We start from the raw sequence: 25206 nt of genomic DNA on the forward strand, positions 1-25206 counted from the left end.
AACTTTATAAGCTTCTCTGTGGCACGGCAACATCACAGGCACAGCTGGCGGCATGCGAGCGAGAGGAGTTATGCACTGGCTCCTGTGACTAACTGTTTGCCGTGGGCCTCAAGGAGACCCAGACAGCCCTTCCAATAGAAAGACCAGAGAAAAATGTCCATAAAAAGCACCACTGATCAGGATCAAGCTCTGATACTATGTAAAATTGCAAATGACATTCTAGCAGGCCCAGCACCAACGCTGGCTCAGCGTCATGCTGGGACTGCAGAAACCTCTGTGAAAAGCCAGAACCAAACTGACAAATGTTTATTATGCGTTTTGTATGACAGACCGAAAGACAGACCGACTGTTATCTGTTAAAAGTAGTTGTTGTTACGCTAAACCAAAAAGACCATCCTGGACCATGCCAGGGTCAGACTGGGTGTTTTTTTTGCGTTAGTACACTTCTGCGACATCTTACAATTATGTGGTTGTAAAAGAAGAGGTTACAGGTATTGGACTGTTTTTTCTGCAAAAAGTTTGGAAAATTTTGGAGAAAAATTGCCAATGCTAAGAGATGTTTGCAGGAAGAATGTAATACACTATCAACCAAAATACTTCATCAGTTGGTAACCCCTGTGCCTTAATAGCTTTTAAATGCTTTACAACAGTTTTAGGAATGTGTTGGAGAAATGCAGAAATAAATGTACAAAAACAAATGAAAATTATTTGAGCAGACAAACCATGTTCATATTGTCTGAAATGAAAGTTTTGTAGTTCATGACGTTTTTCTGCATTAGCAAGTGTGAGTTAGCTTCAAGACAAAGCACAGCAACAATAGACTGTATGACACCACATTTAGCTAAAAGCTAAAGATAAAAGCTCAAGATTATTCTCAATTAGTGTAGGTGCCAATATTGTAACTGCTGCACCATTTATTCTGTAAATTCTATTTTCAGTTTGTCTGTTATTTTACCAAATATAAGCATTAAAAGGCAGGAGCAGAGCAAAAGAAACAGAAATTAGAGCTGACAAATAAAAAGTTAGGCCTTCACCTTTTCTGTGTGCTTCATTTGTAATTCCTTTAAGGCTGATAGTTAGTAGCTTTGAACTGTAAGAGTATGAGTATGTATGCCTCATGGTGAGCTCTACAATCCTCCCTTTTCTATGGAGTGACACACTACTTCAACTGCTGGTGTGATCCTCTGTGGATCCATCGCATACAATAGTCAGTCACTCCTAGTAGTAATATGAGGCTCACTAGTAGCCTAGTGATATGTTCAGGACATCCTGTGGCCACATAATGCCTCTAATAGCAGGGCTTCCAAATGGCATTTTTCAGCAGGACAATGCTCATCCACAAAGAGGAAGAGTTTACCAGGAATGTTTCTTTAATTACATGACTTACATTACATCACCAGATTTATCACAATCGAGCATATAATGGAACTAGCTGAGACACCAGCTTTGGCAACCTATGAGTAAGCAGGATCTATAGGCCCAGCTGCAACATCTGAGAGCAAATATATCGTATCGTATCTTGAATCCAATCTAAACGTCTCCCAAAAGGGTACTATAGTAATAGTTCTAACTAATTACATGGAATCAAATTAAATAGCTGTACCTCCACAGTACGTAGAGAATCAGTATTGGCTGACAGTTCAGTACAAGAAGAAATATTAGAACATATTACCACAGGGGGTCATGTTCAAATAAAGTGATTGTAATAGTTTTTCATAACACACCTTTCATTCCACAACATGATTCCGCAACATTATTCACCATCATCATCATTTCCGACTACATAAAATGTTCTATGTTATCTATGGGCAAATCACTTTATAAAGTCCTCACAGCAATGCTTTAAAATGTATTAGAAAGCTTTTGTTGGACTGTAGATACAGTTACTCCAACAAAAGCATGATAAACTCTTTTAATACCCTTGATTTCAGAAGAAACTATAAATAAGCATAAGCATGTCCATATAGTGTCATGCACATGCATCAAAGCAAGGAGAGCAAGCAATTTGTCAGGCAATCAGCATGTTAGCAGCACACTCACCACTAGATGAAGCTGTTGTTGTTAAATGTATGCAATTTGGGTAACAGACTGTAAAAAGAAGATGAAAATTAGTAATGTCATTTTTATAGAAATCAGCACAAGCCATAAACATGAGAACAGATATGAAAACATGCACATGCTAGACCACTTTAAAAAGGGACAAGACATACAGCATCAAGCACAATGTAAATCTACTAAAATATCTATAAAAATGTTAAATGGTTACTGCTTTGCATGTGCTTCAAATGGAACGATGAAGAGATATCAGACCATTTGGTGTTTTTGTTTCCTCATAGCAGGTCAGGCAAACAAAACACGCCTTAATCTCAATCCTGAAGTGATGAAACGTATCAACATTCATCAGGTTAGCTGAAGAGAGTTAGCGCTAATCCTTCCCGGCCCAGGATCTCGTCCAAAGCTAACAAAGACCAAATGTTTGGGCAGGATGGGCAGTCCAATCTGCCTCAGTGAATAGGAGTTATTTTGACTGTGATTTCAGTCTGTAAGGTTTCAATTGACACTGGTTTCCCCTTAAAGCCTTTTAACCAATGCTGTGCTGGGTATATTGGGTTTCAAAGTAAGACTGGAGAAAAGTAAGCTGCCCCCACTGAGACTTATATAGAGTCTGTGTTAACTTACGTTCTTTTCTTGTCTTCTTTTGCAGCTTGATTTAGTCTAAGCACATATATACTAACGCATGATTTTTGCTTTGCTTTTTGAAGCTCTGTAAAAATTCTAATAATTTTGTAAAGGTTTTGCTAATATAGTGATTTTTAAGTAATGCATCCTCAGTTTTTTCAATAGACTTTCTATTGTAGGACAGAGAAATTAAGGAAAGGTAAGCGGGTTTAGGCTAGCTGTACTAGCTGTGTTAAAGTAATGTACTTTAAAAAGATCACATATGGTCGGATCTCATTGGTCAGGATTTGGTATGATTTTAGAGGTCTTGATATGGTGTGGTATAGATGTGGGACAAAATATCAATATCGTAAAGTTTTAATTTGCAATACATAATTGTTATGCAGCGTCATATATCAGTATTTTTATTGAAGCATAGGTGCTCCCCAAGACTCGCTGTCCAAATTTAGCTTACTAAAGTTACCACTTCATTACTCTGTGTTGTGGTGCTAATCAAATGAATACAGTAAATCTGGGGTAAAGAATAGTGGTTGTCAAATTCTGTGAAACTGAATCAATAAATGCATGGTATTTGCTTATTTAGAAGCATTTCATCCTCTTCAGTAACAAAGATACATGAAGCATCATAGATACCAGTATCTTAATAATATTTTATTGTGAGATTCCCTGTGATTCTGAAATCTGTGGCTCACAAAATGGGTTAAAAAAAAACAAACAAAAAAAACACACTAGTTTAGTGACATGCTGAGTTTGGGAAAGCAACCCAGCCTTTAAAATGTGCCCTAAAACAGTTGAAAACACTCCTATAACCATTTACTCAACTGTGTTCTCTTGAATATGAGGATTATTCTTCAAAGCATGAGTGATTTTGAGCATCTGTTAGCATAAACACAATATGGAATGTGGTGTTAGCCTGATAGCTAACTTAGCTATCTTATCTAAGCCAAGCCGCCCAGCCATGAGTCTGAACACGGCAGAACTTGTTACATTTCACCCTTCTGTCACTCCAATACCAATCGCTCCACTTCACTCTCTCAGACACAAGTTGTTATCATCAGTTATTCAACAGCAGCTGCTCTGAGCTGTCTGATACTAATGGGATCTGTAATCAGTCAAGCTATCAGACCGAAAACAGCACGGAAATTTCAGCTTTCTTTCCATTCAGCAGCAGTCACTCAATCTTTGTCAGAGTCGATCTTTGTCAGACTAAATGTTTAACATTGATTAGTATGATGTGACGGTAAGCAAACTGAACTCTGTATCTGATTGCTTCTGTTTTATTTGGTTTAGTTTGGTAATGTTTGTTATGATTGTGTTATTGTTGTTTTGGTTTGGTAATGTTTGGTATGGCTTGGGTGCTCTTCGTATGGTTTAAAACTTATGTTTTTTTTTTTTACTCCAATATAACCACAAGCACTCTAACACTGTTGTAGATTTGAAAATATGTTAAACTTATTGATTGTCAATGCTATCAGTGAAGTGTACAGTAACTAAGTCTTAATATAAGCAACAACAACAGAAAGCATCTTAAAACTAGATTCTCCTGATGCATTTATGTAATTTAAATAGGTAATTCGATGGCTTCATATTTTTAAGCCTTCCTTTTTAAGGTATACCTAATTTTTTTTTGTGGGAATAGTTTGTTTCTTTTTTAATGAAATGATAAAAGTCTGCCTAAATGCCTGGCTTTTAAAAAAATATATTAAATAAATACTGAATTAATCATTCAACTAACCAGTATAACTTGATACTAATACAATTACAATTGTTAATGTTGACTCCTGCAGGCTAATTCCATTCTGACTGAAATAAAAATCCATTCAACAAGTTCACAGGTTACTCACTGCAGCTCAAGTTGGAGTCTGTTTGTGCATATGAGGGGGGGATATTCCAGAAGCTGTTGTCCCAATCCACAATTTTGCCCACAACATCACAGGTGAGCGCTGAGAGGTCCGAGGCAGTCATAGCGGTATCCCATAGGCGGAAGTTGTAGATCATGCCGTTTAAGTTCTGGCCCGCCGATGTGGAACCCAACTCAAAGAAACCTCCTGTGTCCACAGTTAGGCCCACGGTGGAGGAGCAGGTTTTGTACTTGTAGATGCCTTTGAAATTTACAGCCACACGTCCGTTGCTTTTGGACCAGGTGAGACAGAGCAGCTGCATCTGGGAGGTGAGGTCTGTGTAGGCAACTAGATCATTGATGGCACACTTAGTGTTAGCTATGGTCAGCTCCATGCTGTTCCCGGAGCTGCCAAGGGCCAGTTTCATGTTTTTGCTTTCATCAAAGTAGGATATAATAATTTCTGTGCCTCTCTGGGACAAGCAAGAAACCTCAAAGCACATTGTAAACTCATTCAGCGTTGGGATAGACACTGAGCTGGTCACTCTAATTGCATCTTTGGAGTTCTGTGGCAAAGTCACCTTCTGGTTCCTCAGTGCCACTGCAACTGGAAAATTAGAACAAAAAGAAACACAATCATTGAAAATGTAGTTTAGTTCTAATCTAATGACACAATTCAAATTGTTTTTTACATGCTGTTTATACGTTGACATCTATACAACCTAGTAAATATTTAACTACACATTCCATCATTTTTATAGTGAAATATTTACAAAACAAGACATAAAAATATATTTTGCCTGTGTGATCATGTTTTTTTGTCTTCAATATCACACAAAATGACACTTTTTTTATTGAACATATCCTTAAGTTTGCTTCTGTTGGCAATATGTGAGGCAAAGTCTAAAGTCCTGAAATAGAAAAACATCCTCAAACCAGCAAAATTATTAGGCTCTTTTTTAAGTAGTGAAAAGCAGAAAACAAGACTCGTCTGTGTCTTAATTGAGACTGAGATTTCAAGGATTTATGGTAAAAGATTTGAAAAGGTGACTACAAATATGATCCATCCAGCTACTCCCCGCAGGTACCTAACAGTATTAGACCTTATCCTGGTGTCATTTTTTTGTCATCTGATATCATGACCGACATTCAACCTGAAATGAACATCTATTGATGTTGGTGGCCAGCTGGGACTGTAATCACTAAAGAATGAGCCATTACCCATAAACTCTTATGTCTTAAATCCTGGTACTGCATAAACAATGAAACATGCACACTGTTGACTTTTGGCTGAATAACCTGAAGAGATGTTCAAATAGTTCATAAAAATGCTCAGAACAAAAATACTGTGTATTTTGTTGAGAGAATAAAACCTAGAATAAACATATTATTAACCAGTTGAAAATAAATGTTTGTGAGCATTGATTCTGCATTTTGCAAAAAGCAAGGTGATGTGCTGGGAGAAGCAATGTAATGGAAATATGAAGATAAAATATGTCAGTGTGATGAGCAATAAGCTGATGGTATTTAGCAATGCACTGCTTGTGACTGTCCACAGTTTGCTGCATAATAGTTGACGCAGCAAAATGAAACAAACAGCCTGTTGACCCAGCTGATGATCTGTTGAGAGGGCAGTTTAATTGTTTCTACAAAGTTCACCTAACCTAACCTCACAAGCCATGGTAACTGTTTAAAACACCAAAATGCCATTACTATTAGTAAAAATAATCACAATACATAATTATAAAACAACAACAACAACAACAATAATAATAATAATAATAATAATAATAATAATAATAATAATAATAATAATAATAAACAATAGTTTAAGCCCTAATTGGTATAATCAGTAAAAATGTGGAAACCTATCTTTTAAACATACCTTGGTTGTAAATGATATTGAAGCCTTTCTTCTGGACACTAAAATCTGAACTAAAGGACACCAGCATCACATTTCCAGTGGAGTTAAGTGTGAGTCCATTGGCCGTCAAGCCACAAAACTTAACGGTGGATCCTGAGCCGGTGTCAATGATGACGCGGTCATAGATGCAGCCAGGAGCCTCCTCAAGCTCGAAGTCAAGGAAGGTGATCCGCAAGATGAAGCCTGCCGGAGCCTGCAGGGTCCATGTGCAGGACTTGTTGGGCGGATAGTCGGACGGGTAGCAGGGGGATGTAAAAGTCCCTTCAGAGGCCGTGAGCACCTCATTGCAGCTGTCCTGGCAGCTCAGCACTGCTGGACCAAAACGGGGGGCATGTCATTCAGAGCAGAAGGACACGGAGAGCAGAGAGTACAGTACAGGACGAGGACAGGACAGGAGTCAGTAAGGGACCCGGCAGGTTCAGAGAGGCATGCTGTTAAAAGTGTCAGCACACAGCCTGAGGAGAGGAGCGAATGTATAGAAAGAAAGTCTTGCCACACTAATAAAGGTGCAAATCACTGACCTCAAAATGACTTGACTGTGTTTTAATTTTTTTTTTTGAATATTTGCTTGCAAATGGTAGTTTTGTAGTTGTAGTTCAAGGAATTGTAATGTTAATAAGCTCTACAAAAATTTTGTATAATTTGCCCTGGATGAGGAACATTTATATTTTTTTTGAATGCGTTCAATGACAGTCTTGGGCAGACTATAAAAAATAAAGATAAAAAATACTACATCTGTTTAGATCTGAAATAAAGGCAAACGTCCAGCAAACGTGCAAGATTAAACCGCCAAAAACACTTTGTAGGTAATGTTAGTTTTTTCTACAGCAGTGTTTTTCTTTAAATAAATACAGTATGGGCCACACTTAATTTCATCTACAAGGCTCACTCACTGTTTCCAGTCTCACACTTTCCAAGACATTTCAGGTAGGTTAGCTCTCTGGCGTGTTCAACATGATGGTTAAACATGAATTCCTTGAATAAATCAACATTATGTCATTGCTGAAAGTAACAGAAGCTAAGAGCAATTAAGCGAACTCTGGTAAATCAAACACACCTGTTAAGCGGGAGAGCGGTAATTCATCACCTGGCCCTGCATGAGCTGAAGCTAATTTAGGCACTGACTGCACTACTTGTGTTAACAAACATCAAGAAACAATAACAAGGCGGTATAATGCAAGTTATCTAAGTTTGGTAACTATTCACCAACAGTGGGTTGGAGGAAGACCCAAGACCACAATGTGTTGTATGAAGTTGCTTGATAAGTAAAAAGTGCACATACAGTATATGTCTTATGTGTACAGAGGTGTGTGTGTGTGTTTGGGGGTAGTGGGTAGATGTATAGGAGGTAGTACTTGGAGGTTTTAATTTGACAATTTGGTGATACTTTGTCTAAAACGTTTAAGAATCACTTGATCTACAGCATTAGCTTTAAGAAAACAAAATGAATAGTCTAATGTTTGATCTCACTGGTGCAAATAGAAAATAGTCGAATAGAAAAAAAGTCTATGTGACTCTGAAAGGCTTCCTGTGGTTCAAGAACAGGCACACATTAGGCCCATATTGTGGTCTAAACCAATCAGAGATAGACAAGGGCAGGACCCCACAGTGACATAATTATATTGCAAAATCACTCAGAAACCGCCCGTGTCGTGTAATTAATAGAGTTTATTAAGGAGGGTAATAACTAAAGACTCAAGTGAACAATAGCCATAATTCCCACATCCCAGCAAACCACAGGATCAATTCATTCTGCTCAGAAATACTGTTAGCATTGCCAGTTAGCCATTGCTAATTCGCTATTGTGGACATAATAAGAGTCCTCAGTCCAGCTTGTATACTTTTACTTTTTTAACAAGAACAATAAAGATAATTTTTTATATTTTAAGCAAATGTTTAATATAATATGGTCAAATATCTTAATATTTGGATCTCATTTTAAGCATGTTAAGAAGGCTGGTATTATTATATTATTACAGAGTAACATATTTCATCCATTAATGTGAAAATGTATTAGTGTAGTTACTCTTTAAGACATGTTTGAGTAACCAGAAGTCTCCTAAAAATATTAACCGGAATTTTTAACCACCTCTTACAAATTCTTTGTCATTTAGATGAATAAAGGAACATCAACCTATAAAAACTTGTCTAGTGTTGTAGAAGATATACAGTATTTACAGCATCTGTTACCGACTGATGTTCATTACAGTCTGCTTCCGTCAGTTCACTGCATTCAAGCCAAGTAGAAACTTCAGAACACTATAGGCTTCTGTAGTCTGATGATGTACACATTTATACTGTATATTTTGATATGAAAATTATATTGTATTGACCCAAATTCAGAAATATACTAAAATATAATATATATATATAATATATATATATATAAAAAGGTCACACACTTTAATATTTGGTTGGATTGCCTTTAGCTTTGATTGGGGCGCGCTTTAAATGCGACATTGTTTCAATAAGCTTCTGCAATGTTACAAGATTTAATTCATTGTTTCATTTCATTGATGATGGTAGAGTCTGACCACTGCACAGAGTCTTCTCCAGCACATCCCAAAGATTCTTAATGAGGTTAAGGTCTGGACTCTGTGGTGAACAATCCATGTGTGAAAATGATGATCTCATGCTCCCTGAATCACTCTTTCACAATTCCAGCACCATGAATCCTGACATTGGTATATTGGAATATACTCGTTTCAACAGGGAAGAAAAAATCTATTAATGGAATAACCTGGTCTATATCCAGTATATTCAGGTAGTCGGCTGACCTCATTCTTTCAGCACATACCGTTGCTGAACCTAAACCTGCAGACCAACTGCAGCATCAACCCCACATTATTTACTTACTTAAATCCAGGTGATATGAATTTTGGCCATATATTCCTGCACTGAAAAGCACTAACTACAGGAGCTGGCCATCCGAGGGGCATGTGACAGCAATGGAGGGTAGCCAATAAGACAGTAAGCTAGGTATGAGATGTCCACATGCACTTTTAGATTGTGTTTTATTTCATTTATCTTGAGTTTTTTTTTTAAACCTGGAGTGAGATGTTCTCTTTCTGTGGAGAAAGAGGCCAAAAGTTCTTGCTAAAAACCAAGTAAAACAGAATCCCAAATCAGGAGAGGTTGGGACAGTATGACAAATGCAAAAGAAAATTCTTACATTTCCTTTGAGTTTTATTTAATTGCAGACAGCGTGAACTTGATGACATAATACTGGAAAAAACTGACATTGCCTTAGTTTAAGTAAATAGTAGTTAGAACACTATTTTTTTTTATTTAAATCAAAGAGCAAAAAAGTCCAATTATCATTTAATTAAGTTTGCCCTACATGACCCTGCATGTTCTGCAATGAGACTATTGTATGTGGCTAACATACAGGAATAGATGAATATTAATAAGTAAAACAAAGTTGAGCAGAAAGTACATGAAATAGCTTGGATTTATACTATCTACAGTGAAATAAATGTCAAAGTAGTTTTTGTTCTTGCAGTTTCCATACATCTGGGGTTGTACATTAAACAAATCAGAAAACTAGGAAAGCATGCTCCATTATGCTGTTACATAATGCACAGAAAATAGGCACATAATTAAACAGCTTTAAGCACGGTTCAGCTTTAATACAGTTCAAGGTTCTGACATTAACAGCATGAAAGTCAAATGACTTGTCCTACACTTTAATTAAAATGCTTTCGATACGGCAAGGAAAATAAAATGTGATTTACATCTGTAACACATCAAAACAGAACTAATTTCAGCATTCGCTATTGATGCAGAATATATATTTGTCCTCTGTGATGTAACAGGGACATTTTATATTTGATCTTTATGTAAGTCTGTCTAAGTAATAATATAGAATATGGACATTCAAAACAGTTATGCTCTCAGAAAGGCCTCATAAATACTGGTTGAAAGTAAAAGCCATTTTCTTAAAACAATCTCAAAAAAATTTAAATCTGTAAAACCAAGTAAAAAACCATTAAGACCTTTATTGTCCACTGAGACCAAACAAATGAGGACAATTTAATTAAAAAATATATAAAAAGGATTAAATGTCCTTGGTGAAGTCTCTTAAAGTGATGACCCATTCAGGGTCAGATTTGAGAAGAGAACACCAGCACAGGATGAGCTAAATCATGAGTTAATTTGCACCAGGCAAGGAAGTAAGTGATGCAAATACACCAGTGATAAAGGTCCAGGCAAGACACACTGAGCTCAGTCTGCCTCTACATGAACTGTCCTCCAACCACACAAATATACTGCTGTTAGTTCATGACTCCACATAAATCTACTGTGATTTTTACTCGTCCACAGGGAATAACGAAACATTTGCTCAGCCCCTGGCTCAGACCACTGATGCTAAAGATTAATGAGCATTCTTTTTTGAAACAAAGGGTAGTTCAAAAGCTTCATCATGAGTGGAGCAGCTTTAAAACTATATTTTGAACCTTTAAAATACAAGTCCAACAGTAAGCAACTTTAAGCAAACAAAATTTGTCTCCCTTGCTTCAGTATGATTAATGCAAGTTTTCCTTACTCAGTTCTGGACAGGATCACTTTGTGGTCAAATGGTACCATGTCTAATGAATGCATACAACTACTTTAAGTAGTTAAGTAGTTAGACATAGATGTGCAAGTGCACTCCCACAGTTCATCTAATCAGTACTTCAGTAAGGAAGTATGTTCAATAGAACAGAACACGCTGGAGAAGATACACATGAACCTGTTTGTGTCATGCGTAATATTGTGGGCTAGAGGGGTATAAAGCCCCCAGTACTGAGCTGTAGAGCAGTGGAAACTCTATCCAGTACTTTTGGGGTAAGGTCACACGGTGTAGAAAAAGAAGATACATTTATTTTAATACTCTTGTTTCAGAAGAAACAATGTGCTAACATTTCTTTCCAAGTGCATTTAATCTTAAGACTGTACCTAATAAAGATTTAAAACTAACAAACTGACTACTGTGATTCTACTGTAACTACTCTCAGTTATCAGTTCTGAGTGTGTGTGCCAATACACACACATGATTTAAATGTAGTGTTTCAAAAATACAGAGGTTAAATGTTAAAATATATAACACTATACAATAAATGAAAAAATCGATGGTGATAGGAGCTAAATACAACTGTGTCAGAACATCCCTTGTTAGAGTCTGGCTTGATTTTCCATTTGTAGAATAACAATAAGTACTAAGTACAAAACAGTGCTATCTGAAGTTAGAGCTTAGTTTAAATTAAGACTCATTGTCCTTTTTACCTCATCATGTAAATTCTGAATTCTTTTTCCATCCATTTGAAAGGGCAGCAAACTGAACAATATTAAACTTAAAGGGCAGACAACCGGTGACATCCATTAAGTCTGTTCCAGATTGTTCACTGTCTGTCAAAACAGAAGGCACTTTCAAAGACCAACAGAGAAAAAAACAAGCAAAGAACAGAAGTCCATCACCCTCCCTTTGCTTGTCATGTCTGGGGTTAAAACAAACAAGCTGTTGGCCTTGTTCCTCAATGCCGGGTCCAACGTGCCGAAAGGGAGTGAAATCACTACTGGCTGAAATGCTGCTACTGGAATACCCCTGCTGTTTTACAACTGTGTGCGCTGCTTTCGGCTGGCAGCTGAGAGAAAGCGGCTGCGGTGACAAACGAAAAACAGCCATGCCTGTTGCTGATCCCCTCGGGGAGACTGGCAGAGACACGTCCGGAGTTCCGAAAGCCTTTCCTGTCCCCGAGCACAGCTCATCTCCCCACCACATCCCCACTACATCTGGGATTTTCAGTCCTTTAGCGTAATGATTCTTAATGCACTGTTTGTGAAATGAAGCGTTGGGCTCCTTCCGTCTCATTACTGATATTTGGAAGGCACTGTACGAACAAACAGCTTGTGTTTGCGGTTTGATTCAGGAGTTGAATTCTTTCCTTTTTTTTCCATTAAAGTGACCACAGAATGAGCTCTACGTGCCGTGGCTGATGATGGACTACTCCAACATATTGGATCGTGGTGGGGAACTGAGAGAACAGCACTGTTAGTTGTTTTTCTCTGACACACACATGTGCCCAACTAGTCTTGGTTATAAAGGTTACAGGATACGCAACAAATTATAATAGAATGCAAAGGTTTCTATAATCGAATAATTGTATTACGTATTATATACAAGTTAATCATTTATATTTGAATAAATAACATTAATACAACAAAAGGCATCCACGTGGCAACAGAAACACTATTTTTAATTAGCATTTGATACGTCGTTTTATATGTCATTTGACATATAACATTGATATGTTTGATTGTTAGTGCTCCAGTAATCTAAACCAAGTGTGCTTCTGTTGCAAACAAATCAATGTAATAATTGGAGATTTCTAATTGGTGTTTCAGGTACATTTGAAGTACATTATTTGGATTCATTTTGTTTTTATGTACATTTTTTATTAAACACATTGTCTGTCCATTGTTTGTTAGAGCAGTTAATATTTAGCTAAAATCAGCTGAAGAAGTTGTTTGGCTCCTTCATGATTTCTTTTTTTTGTATGTTTGTCATTTATAAATCGATCATTAGATCATCAAACAAATAGAAGTATTAGTCAAAGACAATACAAGTAAACACAAAATGCAGTTTTTAAATGAAGGTTTTTATCATTAAGGAGAAAAATCCTGAGATTAATTTCTCCAGCGACACCCAGGCCTGATTACTGCCACACCTGTTCTCAATTAAAAAATCACTCAAATAGAACCTGCCTGACAAAGTAAAGTAGAGCAAAGGATACTCAAAAGCTACACATCATGCCAATACTCAAATAAATTCAGAAGCAAATGAGAAAGAAAGTAATTGAGGTCTTTATACTTGGAAAAGATTATAAAACCATTTATAAAGTTTCCTAAAGACTCTAGAGAACCACAGTGAGAGCCATTATCCACAAACGGCAAAAACATGGAACAGTGTTGAACCTTTTCAGCAGTGGCCTGCCGACCAAATTACCCCTAGAGTGCAGCGGGGACTCATCTAAGAGGTCATTAAAGGTCTCACTTGCCTCAATTAAGGTCAGCGTTAATAGTTCATAAGAAAGAGACTGGGCAAAAATGGCCTGCAGTAGAGTGTGATGGTCTGGGGCTTATTTGCTGGGGCAGGGCCTGGAAGACTTGCTGTGATTAATGATACTATGAATTCCGCTATCTACCAAAAAGTTCTGAAGGAGAATGTCCGACCATCTGTTTGTGATCTCAAGCTGAAATTAACTTGGGTTCTGCAGCAGGACAATGATCCAAAACACTGCAGCACATCCACCTCTGAATGGCTGAAGTAAAACAAAGTGAAGACTCTGGAGTGGCCTAGTCAAAGTCCTGACCTGAATCTGATTGAGATTTTGTGGCATGACCTTAAAAAGGCGGTTACTGCTCGAAAATCCTCAAATGTGGTGGAATTACAACAATTCTATTTCAGTGACAAACATGCAAAACAATAAGAAACTATGAAGGGGGCATGTTTATTTATTGATGGTTTTAACTAGAAGCATCGCCTTTTGACTCTTATTGGTGCAGTGTGGTGTAGGTCAGACTAGGAATCTATAGACCAGGATTTTTGACTAATTTGTTTAATAAAAAAATAATAAATTAAATAATTTGTGCACTCCATGATTAGCACCTAAAATCACAGTGATCCGTTCAGGTTCTCAGTAAAAGCCTGTACCCTGAGTTTAGAGTTCTGGGAGAGAAAAGGTTGTACTCGTGCATGTGGCATCAGTGGCAGACTGTAGTAAACCACAAAGCTAGAATCTGGCAAGTGCTTCTGATTACTGTGTGGACAAGTGATCAAAGAAAAGGCCTTTCAGGAGGCAGGTAGCGATGAAATAGATTCAAAGGATAGAATGCCAGACATGTAGGGGGCTAAAAGGCCTGTCTAATGCTTTTCTACAATAAAAATAGCACAATTTCAGCAGCATTACATATGAGAACGCTTTAATCTCAGAGATATCTCAGCAAACCATCTCTCTCTTTCTCTCTTTTTCCCTCTATCGACCTTGACAGCTCACCTGGAGTGCTTACATTACAGCTGCTGTCCACAGTTGCTCATATATCTTTCATGGGCTGTTCAACTGCTTAATTGATGGCATCATTCAAAAGGCTTACACATTCACGTCTCAGGAGTCTGTGTTTGGGTGGCACCTGGCAGTTCCAACAAGATATCTGTAATGAACTGGTGACAACCCCCCTTCCCCCCCAATCATCCTACACTCCCCCAAACCAACACACACACACATTCACAGTGCAAACGCACATGCACACTCACACTCACACGCAAGCCCACACATTCAAAATGTTCCCTTTTGTTCTGAAATGAGGCAGAATTCTTTATCAAAAACTGTCCAGAATAATCCGGGCCTCTTTCCAGCAAACACACCCTTAAGCACTATCCAGAGATCCTGCTCTAGGAAGAAACAAGCCAGACAAATGGGGTAACCCCAAAAGAAAACACTGGACAGCTTGTGTGCACTTTCGTATTTGTACTATGAACATTACAAAACAAAACAAAACAAAAAAACTTATAAACTGAGCCTCCATCCCATCGGAGTGCCGCAAGACATCTGGTTTTAATAAAAACCCTGTTGTGCAAAGATGAGGATTCCCTTCTCTGCTAGTGGGTTCCCCCCTAAACCTCTTGCACTGTTTACACAATGTGACTAATTACATTTAATCTACAAGCCATTGTTCCAATTTCCAGGCTTGAGCAACATTGAATTCAGCCATGATTCAACAAGGAATATAATTAAGCAAGCTATCACATGAAAATATGGCTTTAAAAATTCTTGTTGGCAGAGTCTTCAAACATGACATTAATATTTTCAGTGGGCCCAGCATTCACTAAGATGAATTTGTTCCAAAGAATGTCGGAACTCTCCATTGTGTCCCTCCCCAGCCATTAACAGAGCTTCAACATTTCAGCAATTCCCAGCACTAAAACGAGCTTCTGCGCCAACCCATTACTCAGAATAAGCCAAAAGCTGTAAAGGTTTCTGCTTGGATAGATCCACTGGCCTGAACACCCATATGGACAGCCATAGAATGTGCTTTAGCAGAGACAAGGTAGATTATGGGCTGGCTTTGCATTTTCTGGAAGAACTAAGCGACTGAGTTACAGAAAGCCCTGGAACAATGCAGTCTTTGTTGGAAAATGTAAGTGTAGTCTCTGCATCATTCAAACCCTTTCTCAAGAGGACGTTCCTATTATAGGACTATATATAAGCTATAAGAAACATCTGTAAATGGCCCAATATATTTTATAAATATATTTTTATTTATATATTAATATTTATAAAATTTGGTTGCAAAGGACATAAATCAAGTAAATTTCTTTGCAAGATAAATGGAAGCAGTTTTACTAGTGATGCAGAGGACTGGGGCTGATCCAGGCATTACTGAAAAGTTACTTACAGCCAGGAGCAGTAAGGCACATTCTAATGCTGGAGCAGTTTAATTGCAGTGTGAAACTATTTTATTATGGAATATGAGTACTTCTGCATGCATTTGTCATAAAATGTGATCTAGGGTCAACGGTATTGTCAAATATAATGTGCCCAAAATAATAAGACAAAAATGTATGTCCATTCAGTGCTAATGGAATAAGTATGTGAACCCTTGTATTAATGAACTTAAAAAAACTAATTAGGGTCAAGAATATGACTGATAAACACTCAAACTTTTTGAGTTTTGCTTCATGAAGGAAACTTTGGCTTCTGACCCTCCACAATGGTACTGGAAAATGTTTTGTGAACAGATGACACTATAACAAAACTACTGCTGGACAATGTCTAGCATAAAAAGGCACTGCACATGACTGTGAAAACATCACCCCAACCATAAAGTATGATGGAGAGAACATCATGATTTGGGCCTGCCTTGCTGCATTAGGGTCAGCTTATAATCATTAACGGGAAGATGAATTCTCAAGTGTATCCAACTGTTCTACAGGATAATGTGAGTGTCTGTACATCAGCTGAAACTCTGTATACGCCGCAGACTGTACTGTAGATGCTGGATAATGCAACAGGACAATGACCCAAAACACCAGAGCAAGTCCACAACAGAATGACATAGTCAGCCTTCTGCAGTGGCCAAGTCAGAGCCCAGATCTCAACCTTACAGTGATACTGGGGATTGACGTGAAAAGAGCCGTACGCTTGAGACGCCCAACAGCCATTTGTCTATCTTTTAATACATTTGGCTTTCACATCCAAACAATGAAAACACACCTTTTCCCAGAGAGAAGCAGGCTAATGCATTAAACAAACACTACAGCATAGTAAGTAGCCTACAAAAGAAAGACATTACCACCATACTTCATACAAAGTGATTTTACTGCAGAATTTGAAAGTAACCATTAACCAAAGGATCAGAGAGGTCAATCAGAAGTATTATAATTAAAGATATTAAAACATACAGTAAAATGATTATTACAAAAATGTAGCCCAAAAAACTAAACATACTAAAAATCTACAAAAAAAAAGTTTTAAAGTAATAAGTTGCGTCTAATCAAAGCCAGTATCTCTTCGACTGCTTGGACACAATGAAATGAGTGTAATTATGTAAGAACATGATGCAAACATTCAGGGACTAAACCTGCTCATCACGTGGTCATTTTATTGGCTTCTGAAGGCGTGACTTTGCATGTATAAAACATTTTATCTCCCTTATAAACCGATCAAATTATTTGAATAAAATGCTTAATCTCTGATCAGCGCTCCAGGGGATTTAAAGGGTTACAGACTTTAGAAAAAGCTACACATAACAAAAGACAAAATGCTGTTTTTCACCAAACATGCAAAGACAAACGACTTTGTTAATGCATATACAATAACAAGAGAGATGCACATTTATACACATATATAAGGAAAAGCAAAGAAACAGGTGGAATGGAAGTTTGAAAGGAATGAATGCAATGAGAGCAATGACAATATGCAAAACAAACATAAAACAAATGGCTTCATATATTCATGTCTTATTTATAAAGCTTCAGGTCATTAAAACATATGTAAATATTAATCCAAGAGGCACGGTAAGCCTGTCGGCTTCCTTTACCTGATTTTGTGATGCATATCAGGAGCAGGACGACTGAGAGAACGTTCCGGAACTTCCATCTCCACCATTGACCGCTGATGTATGAAACCCTGCCATGTAGTAATCAAAAAGAAAAACACACATTAACACAGAACCCCTTTCAGCTCACTGCTCATGCTGTGAGAGGATTCATTGATTCATTAACACTGTTTAGACATGGATCATGCATGACAGTAAATAACCAGGACAAATAACACATACATATAAATTTAAAATTAATCAAAACAAAGCAATTAATGCGCCACAAAGTATCATAACTTTCCTTTGGGTTCAGAGCAGAACACTGACTGAAACCTTTTCACACACACAAAATGTTCACAGAGCAGCACAATATCTTCATTCATACTCATGTGTCTACAATTTAGGAGTGTTTTGAAGGTTTAAATTATGCTTTAGTGGCATGGAAACAACATTTTCTTTGCAAAAAAAGGACCGCAGCCGTGCAACAGCTTGTTACATAACCATAAATCAAAGCCCCATGTCAACTATAATGATTTCCAGAATAAATGGGTTTAATAGAAGCATGTAAGATTAGCACAATAATCTGGATATAAATAGGAAAACCTTATTTTTATACAGTGTAACAATAGTTATCAGAAACAACGAAAACATGTACCTATTTTAAAACATAATATCTATCTATACAGTCACAGAATTCAGATAAGAGGTTAAACGTCTTTCAAAAAAAGTCAGGACAGAATGGACAATGAATAAAACGTGACTTTCATTTGATTGCAGACAGTATAAATCCAATATATTTTATGTTTTGTCTGCTCAACTTCATTTGTTAATAATACAATTTATCCAGAATTTCCCACTGTGTGTGGACTTTTAAAACAATGCTGATCTCTCGCCAGCAGATCTGATAAGCATATTTGTCACTGTGAAGCAACAAGGACTTATCAGATAGCTGCTTTCTGTCAGTTTACAACCACTGCACCAAACATATGCAGTATGCAAAAAGCAGCAACCAATATACGTATACCTTAATAGAGAATATGTGGAGAATTATGTAATGAAAATTCTGACAATGACAACCTTGGTTCTTGACACTTTTTGTAAAGTCTTTCGCACCAAGTCCAAAAGTGACGGACTGCGATGCTGAATGCATTTTTCTATCGGAGTCTGCTCTGTTTTCTGTGTTATCAGATGCTTTAAATCAGGCTGACTAATCAGAGCTTAGTTGTCTGAGAGCAAACAAATGGTGACAGAACAGCTCATATTGTTCAGAGCAGAACACAGAATTCAGAGTGGTCGGGACAGAGTGCTTTTTTTTTACAGAGACATACAGCTGTTTAACACAATTTATACAAGGGACAATTTATAAGAGATTTATAAGATCTATGAAATTAATCAAAAAGAAACAGACTTGATGTAAAGGTTCCACTATGTTTTTTTTCTCATTTATGCCATGCAAAGAAATACATTTTCCTTAAAGACTTTGCATTTTAAATGTTTTGCAACTATCAAAAATAAATAATGATGTGTCTGTGTGTATGAAGCAGAAGGAGAAGACAGAAGAAAACCTAGCTTATTTTCACCTTGAAAAAACACTTACTGCAGAAAGAAAACAGTAGCACTATTTACTGTACATTAATGTAAATTTTATGTAAGGATTGGCGTGAGGTTTTGATATTTGTGAATCAATCCACCCATCCCTTTCCAATATGCATACGCACGGCACTGGACTATGATGTCTGCCATTACATGCTTTTATTCAACGCCCACATGTAGGCTTCTAAATCAAAAAGCAAGAGAGAGAAGGGAAAAAAGTTTCCCATACTGCAAATAAACTGTCAAATGTATTTCCATTCACACATTGTAAATGGTGCAGACCTTAGGTTTTCTGCAAACGGAGGGAATAACCACTCTTATACACAAAGGCCTCCTTTCCAAACCATATGCTTTTGGAGCAATGGAGGCTCAGTCTTTTGCGCCGAGCTGGAGTTACCATTAGTTAATCATACGCTTGTACAGCCGCACCACAGTGTAATGGATTGTGATGTGCATCTGCCAACAGGCCCTGCACTCTCTCACACACATGAAGGAGGCCTCTGTTCCATAAGAGCCAAGCTTGCTACATCACTGCTTCCTTCACTGACTTCTTTTTTTGGTGCAAACAGTGACTGAGAACATGAAACCAAAAAGGCTATAGCCTGAGCTCAGCTTTCTGAGGCTATGAAAAAACTGAACCGTGAGATCTATGTAACCGGCAGGGATTAAGAATGTACCCCTCGTGATTTGATGGGCCTTTTCAAATTCTTTTTAAAACATAAAACTGGCAGAGTCAATGAGTCAATGAGTACATGAAACACACTAGCTAAGAATGTCATGATTCGACAAGATCAGGATTGAGGCCAATCCAAGAACCCGGGAACCATTAAAAGACCTTATTCACAGACTCACACGTATGTTCTTAGAGAGTAAAATAACAGTTCATAATAGGGATGTACCTATCTGATATTAGGATTACATTTTAAGAATATAAACAAAATTAGCTGGCATGGGTATCGGATAAATAGGCTGATCCATGGGACTGACCAATTCACTGAAAATGAAGTCCACTCTGTGGATAGCTACATAGGCTTTATTACTCACCTACAGATTGTGATACAGATATCATAACAAAAACAAAACTTACCCTACAAAATTAAACCCTACAAAAAAATCCAACCCTGTCAAACCCAGCTGTTAGCACTGCAGATAACCTGTTATTCTATGTTTCATAACTCAGGTTCAGAGTAACCTATAGGCATCCCACAGCAAACAGCAGGACATGTCCTATCTAGCACTCTGTCCTCAGCCATCAGATATCAGCGAGTAATCCAAATTGCGAGAGACAGTTAGCATCTCAGCTAACCCATTCAAACCCTGCAGAGGTTAGCTGTTGTGTCTGTTAGCATTGTGGCTAACCTGCTATTTTAGGCTTCATATTTTAGGATCGGAATAACCCACAAACAAGATAACCCACAGCTAACCCACATACACAACCAGCATAATTCATATGACCTGTCAATGAGTAATCAAGTTTAAAATAATCCTATAGCAGCTATTCAGTGCATGTTTACTAAACCGTACGCATGTTCCCCAGTCTTAAACAGATCTGTAATTTACTTGCATTGTGTTGTTTACTTTATTTAGAATTTACATGCCTTTTTTGACAACTAGACAGCAATTTATTACAATTATATCTATGTGGAGATCTATCTATACATTTTAAAATAATGTTTTAACACAATCTTTTTTTTGTTTTTTACTGTTTTCGCCCGCTAAGTCTAAAAAAACAGGAGACCTGCCTGTCTTTTCCCTTGAGTTATGACTGTTTAAAAACAAAATGATGACAAAAAAAGGCTCAGTTTTAGTGATTTATTGAAGTGATTTCACTGCAGCTCTTTAGTAACAGGGAGCTGAATGATAAGGAAGACCAGTCATGCTGTATTATAAGACAATAAAAACATAAACGGTCATTAAAATAACCAACCAAAGTTAAACATTTACCTAGTCATTTTATATCTATTGTTTTAACATAATAAAGTGACTTTACATCATTATTAATTGGCAACACATTTTTTGGCAGGTTGTTTAAAGAGAAAACCACAAAAATCTAATTAGTGTCGGTTGAGTCAGTATTAAGGCACTCCGATTAGAATAAAGAAATAAAAAATTGTATTGAAACTAACAACTTTTGCCAATACGTTCTGTTAACATATGTAATAATGTCTGCTCAGCAAAAAAAATAAAAATAATAACATTTATTATAATAGAGCATGACTGCAGTTACCTGACCTACATTGTTTATATTACAAAACACAGATCAGACAAAAAAAACAGAACCTGCCAATTGACCACAACAAAAAAAAAACTTTAAAATGGTTTAAAAACTTTTCTGCTTGTTAATATATTGCAAAGTAATATATTGCATAAGTAAACCAAATGTAAATGTAAATAAAAAGATAAAATAATATGATATATTGCTCTGTAGTGCAAGTTAGCCCAGTGTAATATACTGTAAATAAGTTCAGTTAAATATTTTACACATGGTTTCCCTAAATTATATACATGTATATTATAACAACATGACCAAAAATATCTTGGACATATGATCATCCAAAGTTTTTTTTTTTTTTTAATTAAAAATAACAAGGAGAGAGTGAGAGTTTGATCCCCCTTTGCTGTAGTATTAATATTAACTTTTCTATTAATGTTGGAATTAAGGTAGTGACACTGACTGACCAGTCTTGGATTATAAACCACTTTGGCTCATCCCCAAGTTCTTCACTCTAGAGGACACAGTTTCACTGATCCACAGCTGTGCTAAGGGTCTATTTACCCTTCTAGCTCCCATTCCATTAGCGTCACATTTTATTAGCAGGGATTTTCTATAAAGATTATGCAAACTGAACTGAATGTCAGATGAAGCAACATCATTTCACTGCTACACGGCTCCATGCTGGTGTGTTTATGTTGGCATTAGAGAAAGTGCCAACAGGCTCCAGAGAGGACTAGGCAAACTGTGTGTGCCTTTGCACATCTGTGTAAGCAATGGGCACATCAGCACTGGCCTAGAATTATCGGTGCACCCCTGAACTTAGCCTTTTGTTATCTGATCCAATATTTCCTGCTGATATTGCCCCAATACCTATACTGGCCATTTCTAACAGAAAACACACACAACACAGAGATCAGTGAACTAGCACAAGCCAAATATGATACATGCATTTATTGATGTTAGGGGTGGCCCAGTTTTGTGGCCCACTTTTTGTGCCTGGTTTTAATTTGTAAGGGCTGATTTTACAAAGCGTTTCTAAGGTCACAATTTAAATAAAATTACTTGCTCTTTAATAAGATAAAGTAAAATGTTATATATCAGTTTTCTATGTAAAATCAAATCAAATACAGTGAAGGTGAAATAGGTCTGAAATGCTGATTCACCAAAATCAAAGCAAAACATTGCTTATTGCAGCCCACACTAGCCTATAAAATGCACCCCACATATACGCTTGAGATATTGACTACCTGGAAATGTATGGGGAACTGTTCAACTGGCCTTTGATTTAAGAAAGCTCATAATGAATGAATGGAAAGACTATTTTTAATAGGGAACCTAAACTGAAGGGAACAAACAACACATGTGGCATAACAGACAATTACACTTTTTGAAACCTATTTTTACAGAACCACTGGAAGTGCAACAAGTCACAGGATCATGTGCAGGGCCTCCACCTGATACTGTTTCACTGTGACAGCTCAGAATAAAGAACAATCAGATGAGATAAAAGAGATGTGTATTTCAATCCCACAATGCCCTGTGCAGGAGGGGGTGATAATAAGCAGAAGTACAATAGCTATGCCTTGGAGTCATATTTTATTAAAGCCACAGCAGTGTTACATCAAATCCATTCAACCATCCACATCCAACAGTCCACAGAGGATCAAAAAGAAAGTCATATTTGACAGTTATCGGTGTTTCCTTTGGAAGAAAAGAATAGATCATCTCAAAAAGGATTCTATACGGTGGGTTTCAAAAAACAGACAAAAATATGTGAGCTGAAAAGAGCATATCACTGCCTAACTTCAATTCTCCTCAAAGAGCAGCAAGTAATTACAAAAGCAGCTGGGTGTCTTCTAATAACAAACTAAAATACAGTCTTTTGTTTGCCGCTTTTTAAAGATTCATGCAATTTGTGGCATTACATGAAACACATAAAATGTGAACATTGTCCAGAATGTCCTCTTTGGAATATGCAAATGCCCATGAATGGGGTCAGCTCTCAACGCTGCAGGCGAGCCGTATAAAGAACTTGATTCATCAGATAGTAAGAAAGCCTTGAAAACCCGAGTCCTGACATTCACACATCTAAGATGTCAGAAAACAGGCCCTGAAAAACACAAAGCTCTCCAAGTACGCAAACCTAGAATTGGTCTTGCGTGCCTTGCAAAAGGGCCATGTAGAGACGCTACAAGTGCAACACTTTAAACATCATACTAAACCTCATCCTGCTACCAGAAAACTGGCTCCTGAATGTCATGTGTTACCATAGGTTTTCCTAACCAGGCAGTTAATGCAACATAGAATAACAGTAAAAGGTTTGGACACCCCCTGTCATTTAATGTTTTTCTTTATTTAATTTATTTTCTTCGTTGTAGATTAATATTAAAGACATGAAAACTATTTAAGCACACATATGGAATTACGTTGTAAACAGTAAACAAAGTGTTTTAGCTCCACAATCCCCTGAGCTAAACCCAACTGAGATGGGTGATTTGGGATGAGCTGGAGCTTCAGGAACTCCTTAAAGACGCTGAGAAATCTATTTCAGTTGACTCTACATCATGAAGACACTGAGATTAAAATACCAAAAGTGTGCAGAACAAAATGTAAAATGAACATTGTTTTTTTTATTCTACAACTTACAACCCAAATTCCAAATAAAAATATTGTTTTTTAGAGCATTTATTTGCAGAAAATGAGAAATGGCTGAAATAAAATGATGCAGAGCTTTTAAACCTCAAATAATTATTCATATTCATAAAGTTTTATAGTTTAATATTTTAAATATATATGGCCTAACTTAATGTTTTTGATTGAACTCTTAGTTCTTCTGTTTCAGATGTTCTACCAGTTTTTTTCTGTTCTTCAGTTATCTGTACACCCAACATATTACTTTTTAACTCTTTTTAACTAAGTAAATAAAAACTTTTCCGCTAATAATGAAAACCTGAAGAACATAACGCAGTTCACCCTGAGAGCCATAAGATTCATGTTTTTCCACTGAGAGAGTAAACAGTTTCATTACAGAGGAAAAATGGCACTAGCCCATCACCACTAACCGCTGAGAGAGACACAGTGCTTCTGCTCTCAGACCGAGACAAAGCCGAGAAAGAGTCGCAGCTACTTCAGTAAAATGTAAACTTACATTATTTCATTGGGGCTCGACTCTTCGGAGGACCATTATTTCTTCCTCTGAGCTCCACGGCGAGTTCTCAACTCCACACAACTTTTCACACAAGTTTCCGCCAACTTTCACAGAGAGAAACCTGAGAGAGGAGAGCGGTCCGCTCCTACACAGCTCAGGAGAAACGCCTCGAGCCGAGGCTGAACCGCTACCAGTGTTTCTCTGCGGGCTTCAGATGCTCAGAGAGCCAGGAGACTTTCCCTCAGACCAGCAGCGTCGAGGAGCTCCACAGCTGGAGGCCGTTCTCCACAGCGCCCCACCCTTCAGGAGAAGACCCTCAGCTTCACAACTCTACGACCTACCACCAGAAAACTGTCCCACTGCTCACTGCAGCTCCTAATCCCGTCTCCCCTGTAAACCGACACTTCCTCACCGCTCACTGTGTGAAGCCTGGGGTGGGCTGATCCCCCAGGTACAGGAGAAAAACTGTTCTTCACCATTAAATCACTCTTACATCACTTTTTCCTACCCACCCACCCCCCTCCCCCCTTGCCAGCCTCAACACTGTGACTCAAATAATGATACTTGTTTATTTTCTTTAGAGTTGTTAAACATAGCCTAGGATGTCCGAATAATTAGTTATTTTAGTTATTTAGTCAATCAGTTATTACATTTCACAAAACTTGAAGTATTTGGAGCTAAATCACATTTCAGGGATAATATTTCAGCATTGCTTAATCTTGTGGAAT

General features: G+C 37.4%; 1 protein-coding gene across 1 annotated transcript in view; it reads right to left on the reverse strand.

Moving 5' to 3' along the window:
- adgrg6 (adhesion G protein-coupled receptor G6) overlaps positions 1 to 24948 on the reverse strand; it is a 58079-nt gene extending 33131 nt beyond the window's left edge. The window contains exons 1-4 of the mRNA XM_049467732.1: positions 24479 to 24948; positions 17523 to 17611; positions 6405 to 6755; positions 4524 to 5126 (exon numbers count right to left, since the gene is read on the reverse strand). Coding sequence (XP_049323689.1) covers positions 4524 to 5126; positions 6405 to 6755; positions 17523 to 17611; positions 24479 to 24480 — 1045 coding nt within the window. The 5' untranslated portion in view covers positions 24481 to 24948. The remainder of the gene's footprint in view (positions 1 to 4523; positions 5127 to 6404; positions 6756 to 17522; positions 17612 to 24478) is intronic.
- Between the last annotated feature and the right edge of the window lie 258 nt (positions 24949 to 25206).

The sequence above is a fragment of the Astyanax mexicanus genome, chromosome 1, assembly GCF_023375975.1.
Source record: "Astyanax mexicanus isolate ESR-SI-001 chromosome 1, AstMex3_surface, whole genome shotgun sequence".
Taxonomy (NCBI): domain Eukaryota; kingdom Metazoa; phylum Chordata; class Actinopteri; order Characiformes; family Acestrorhamphidae; genus Astyanax; species Astyanax mexicanus.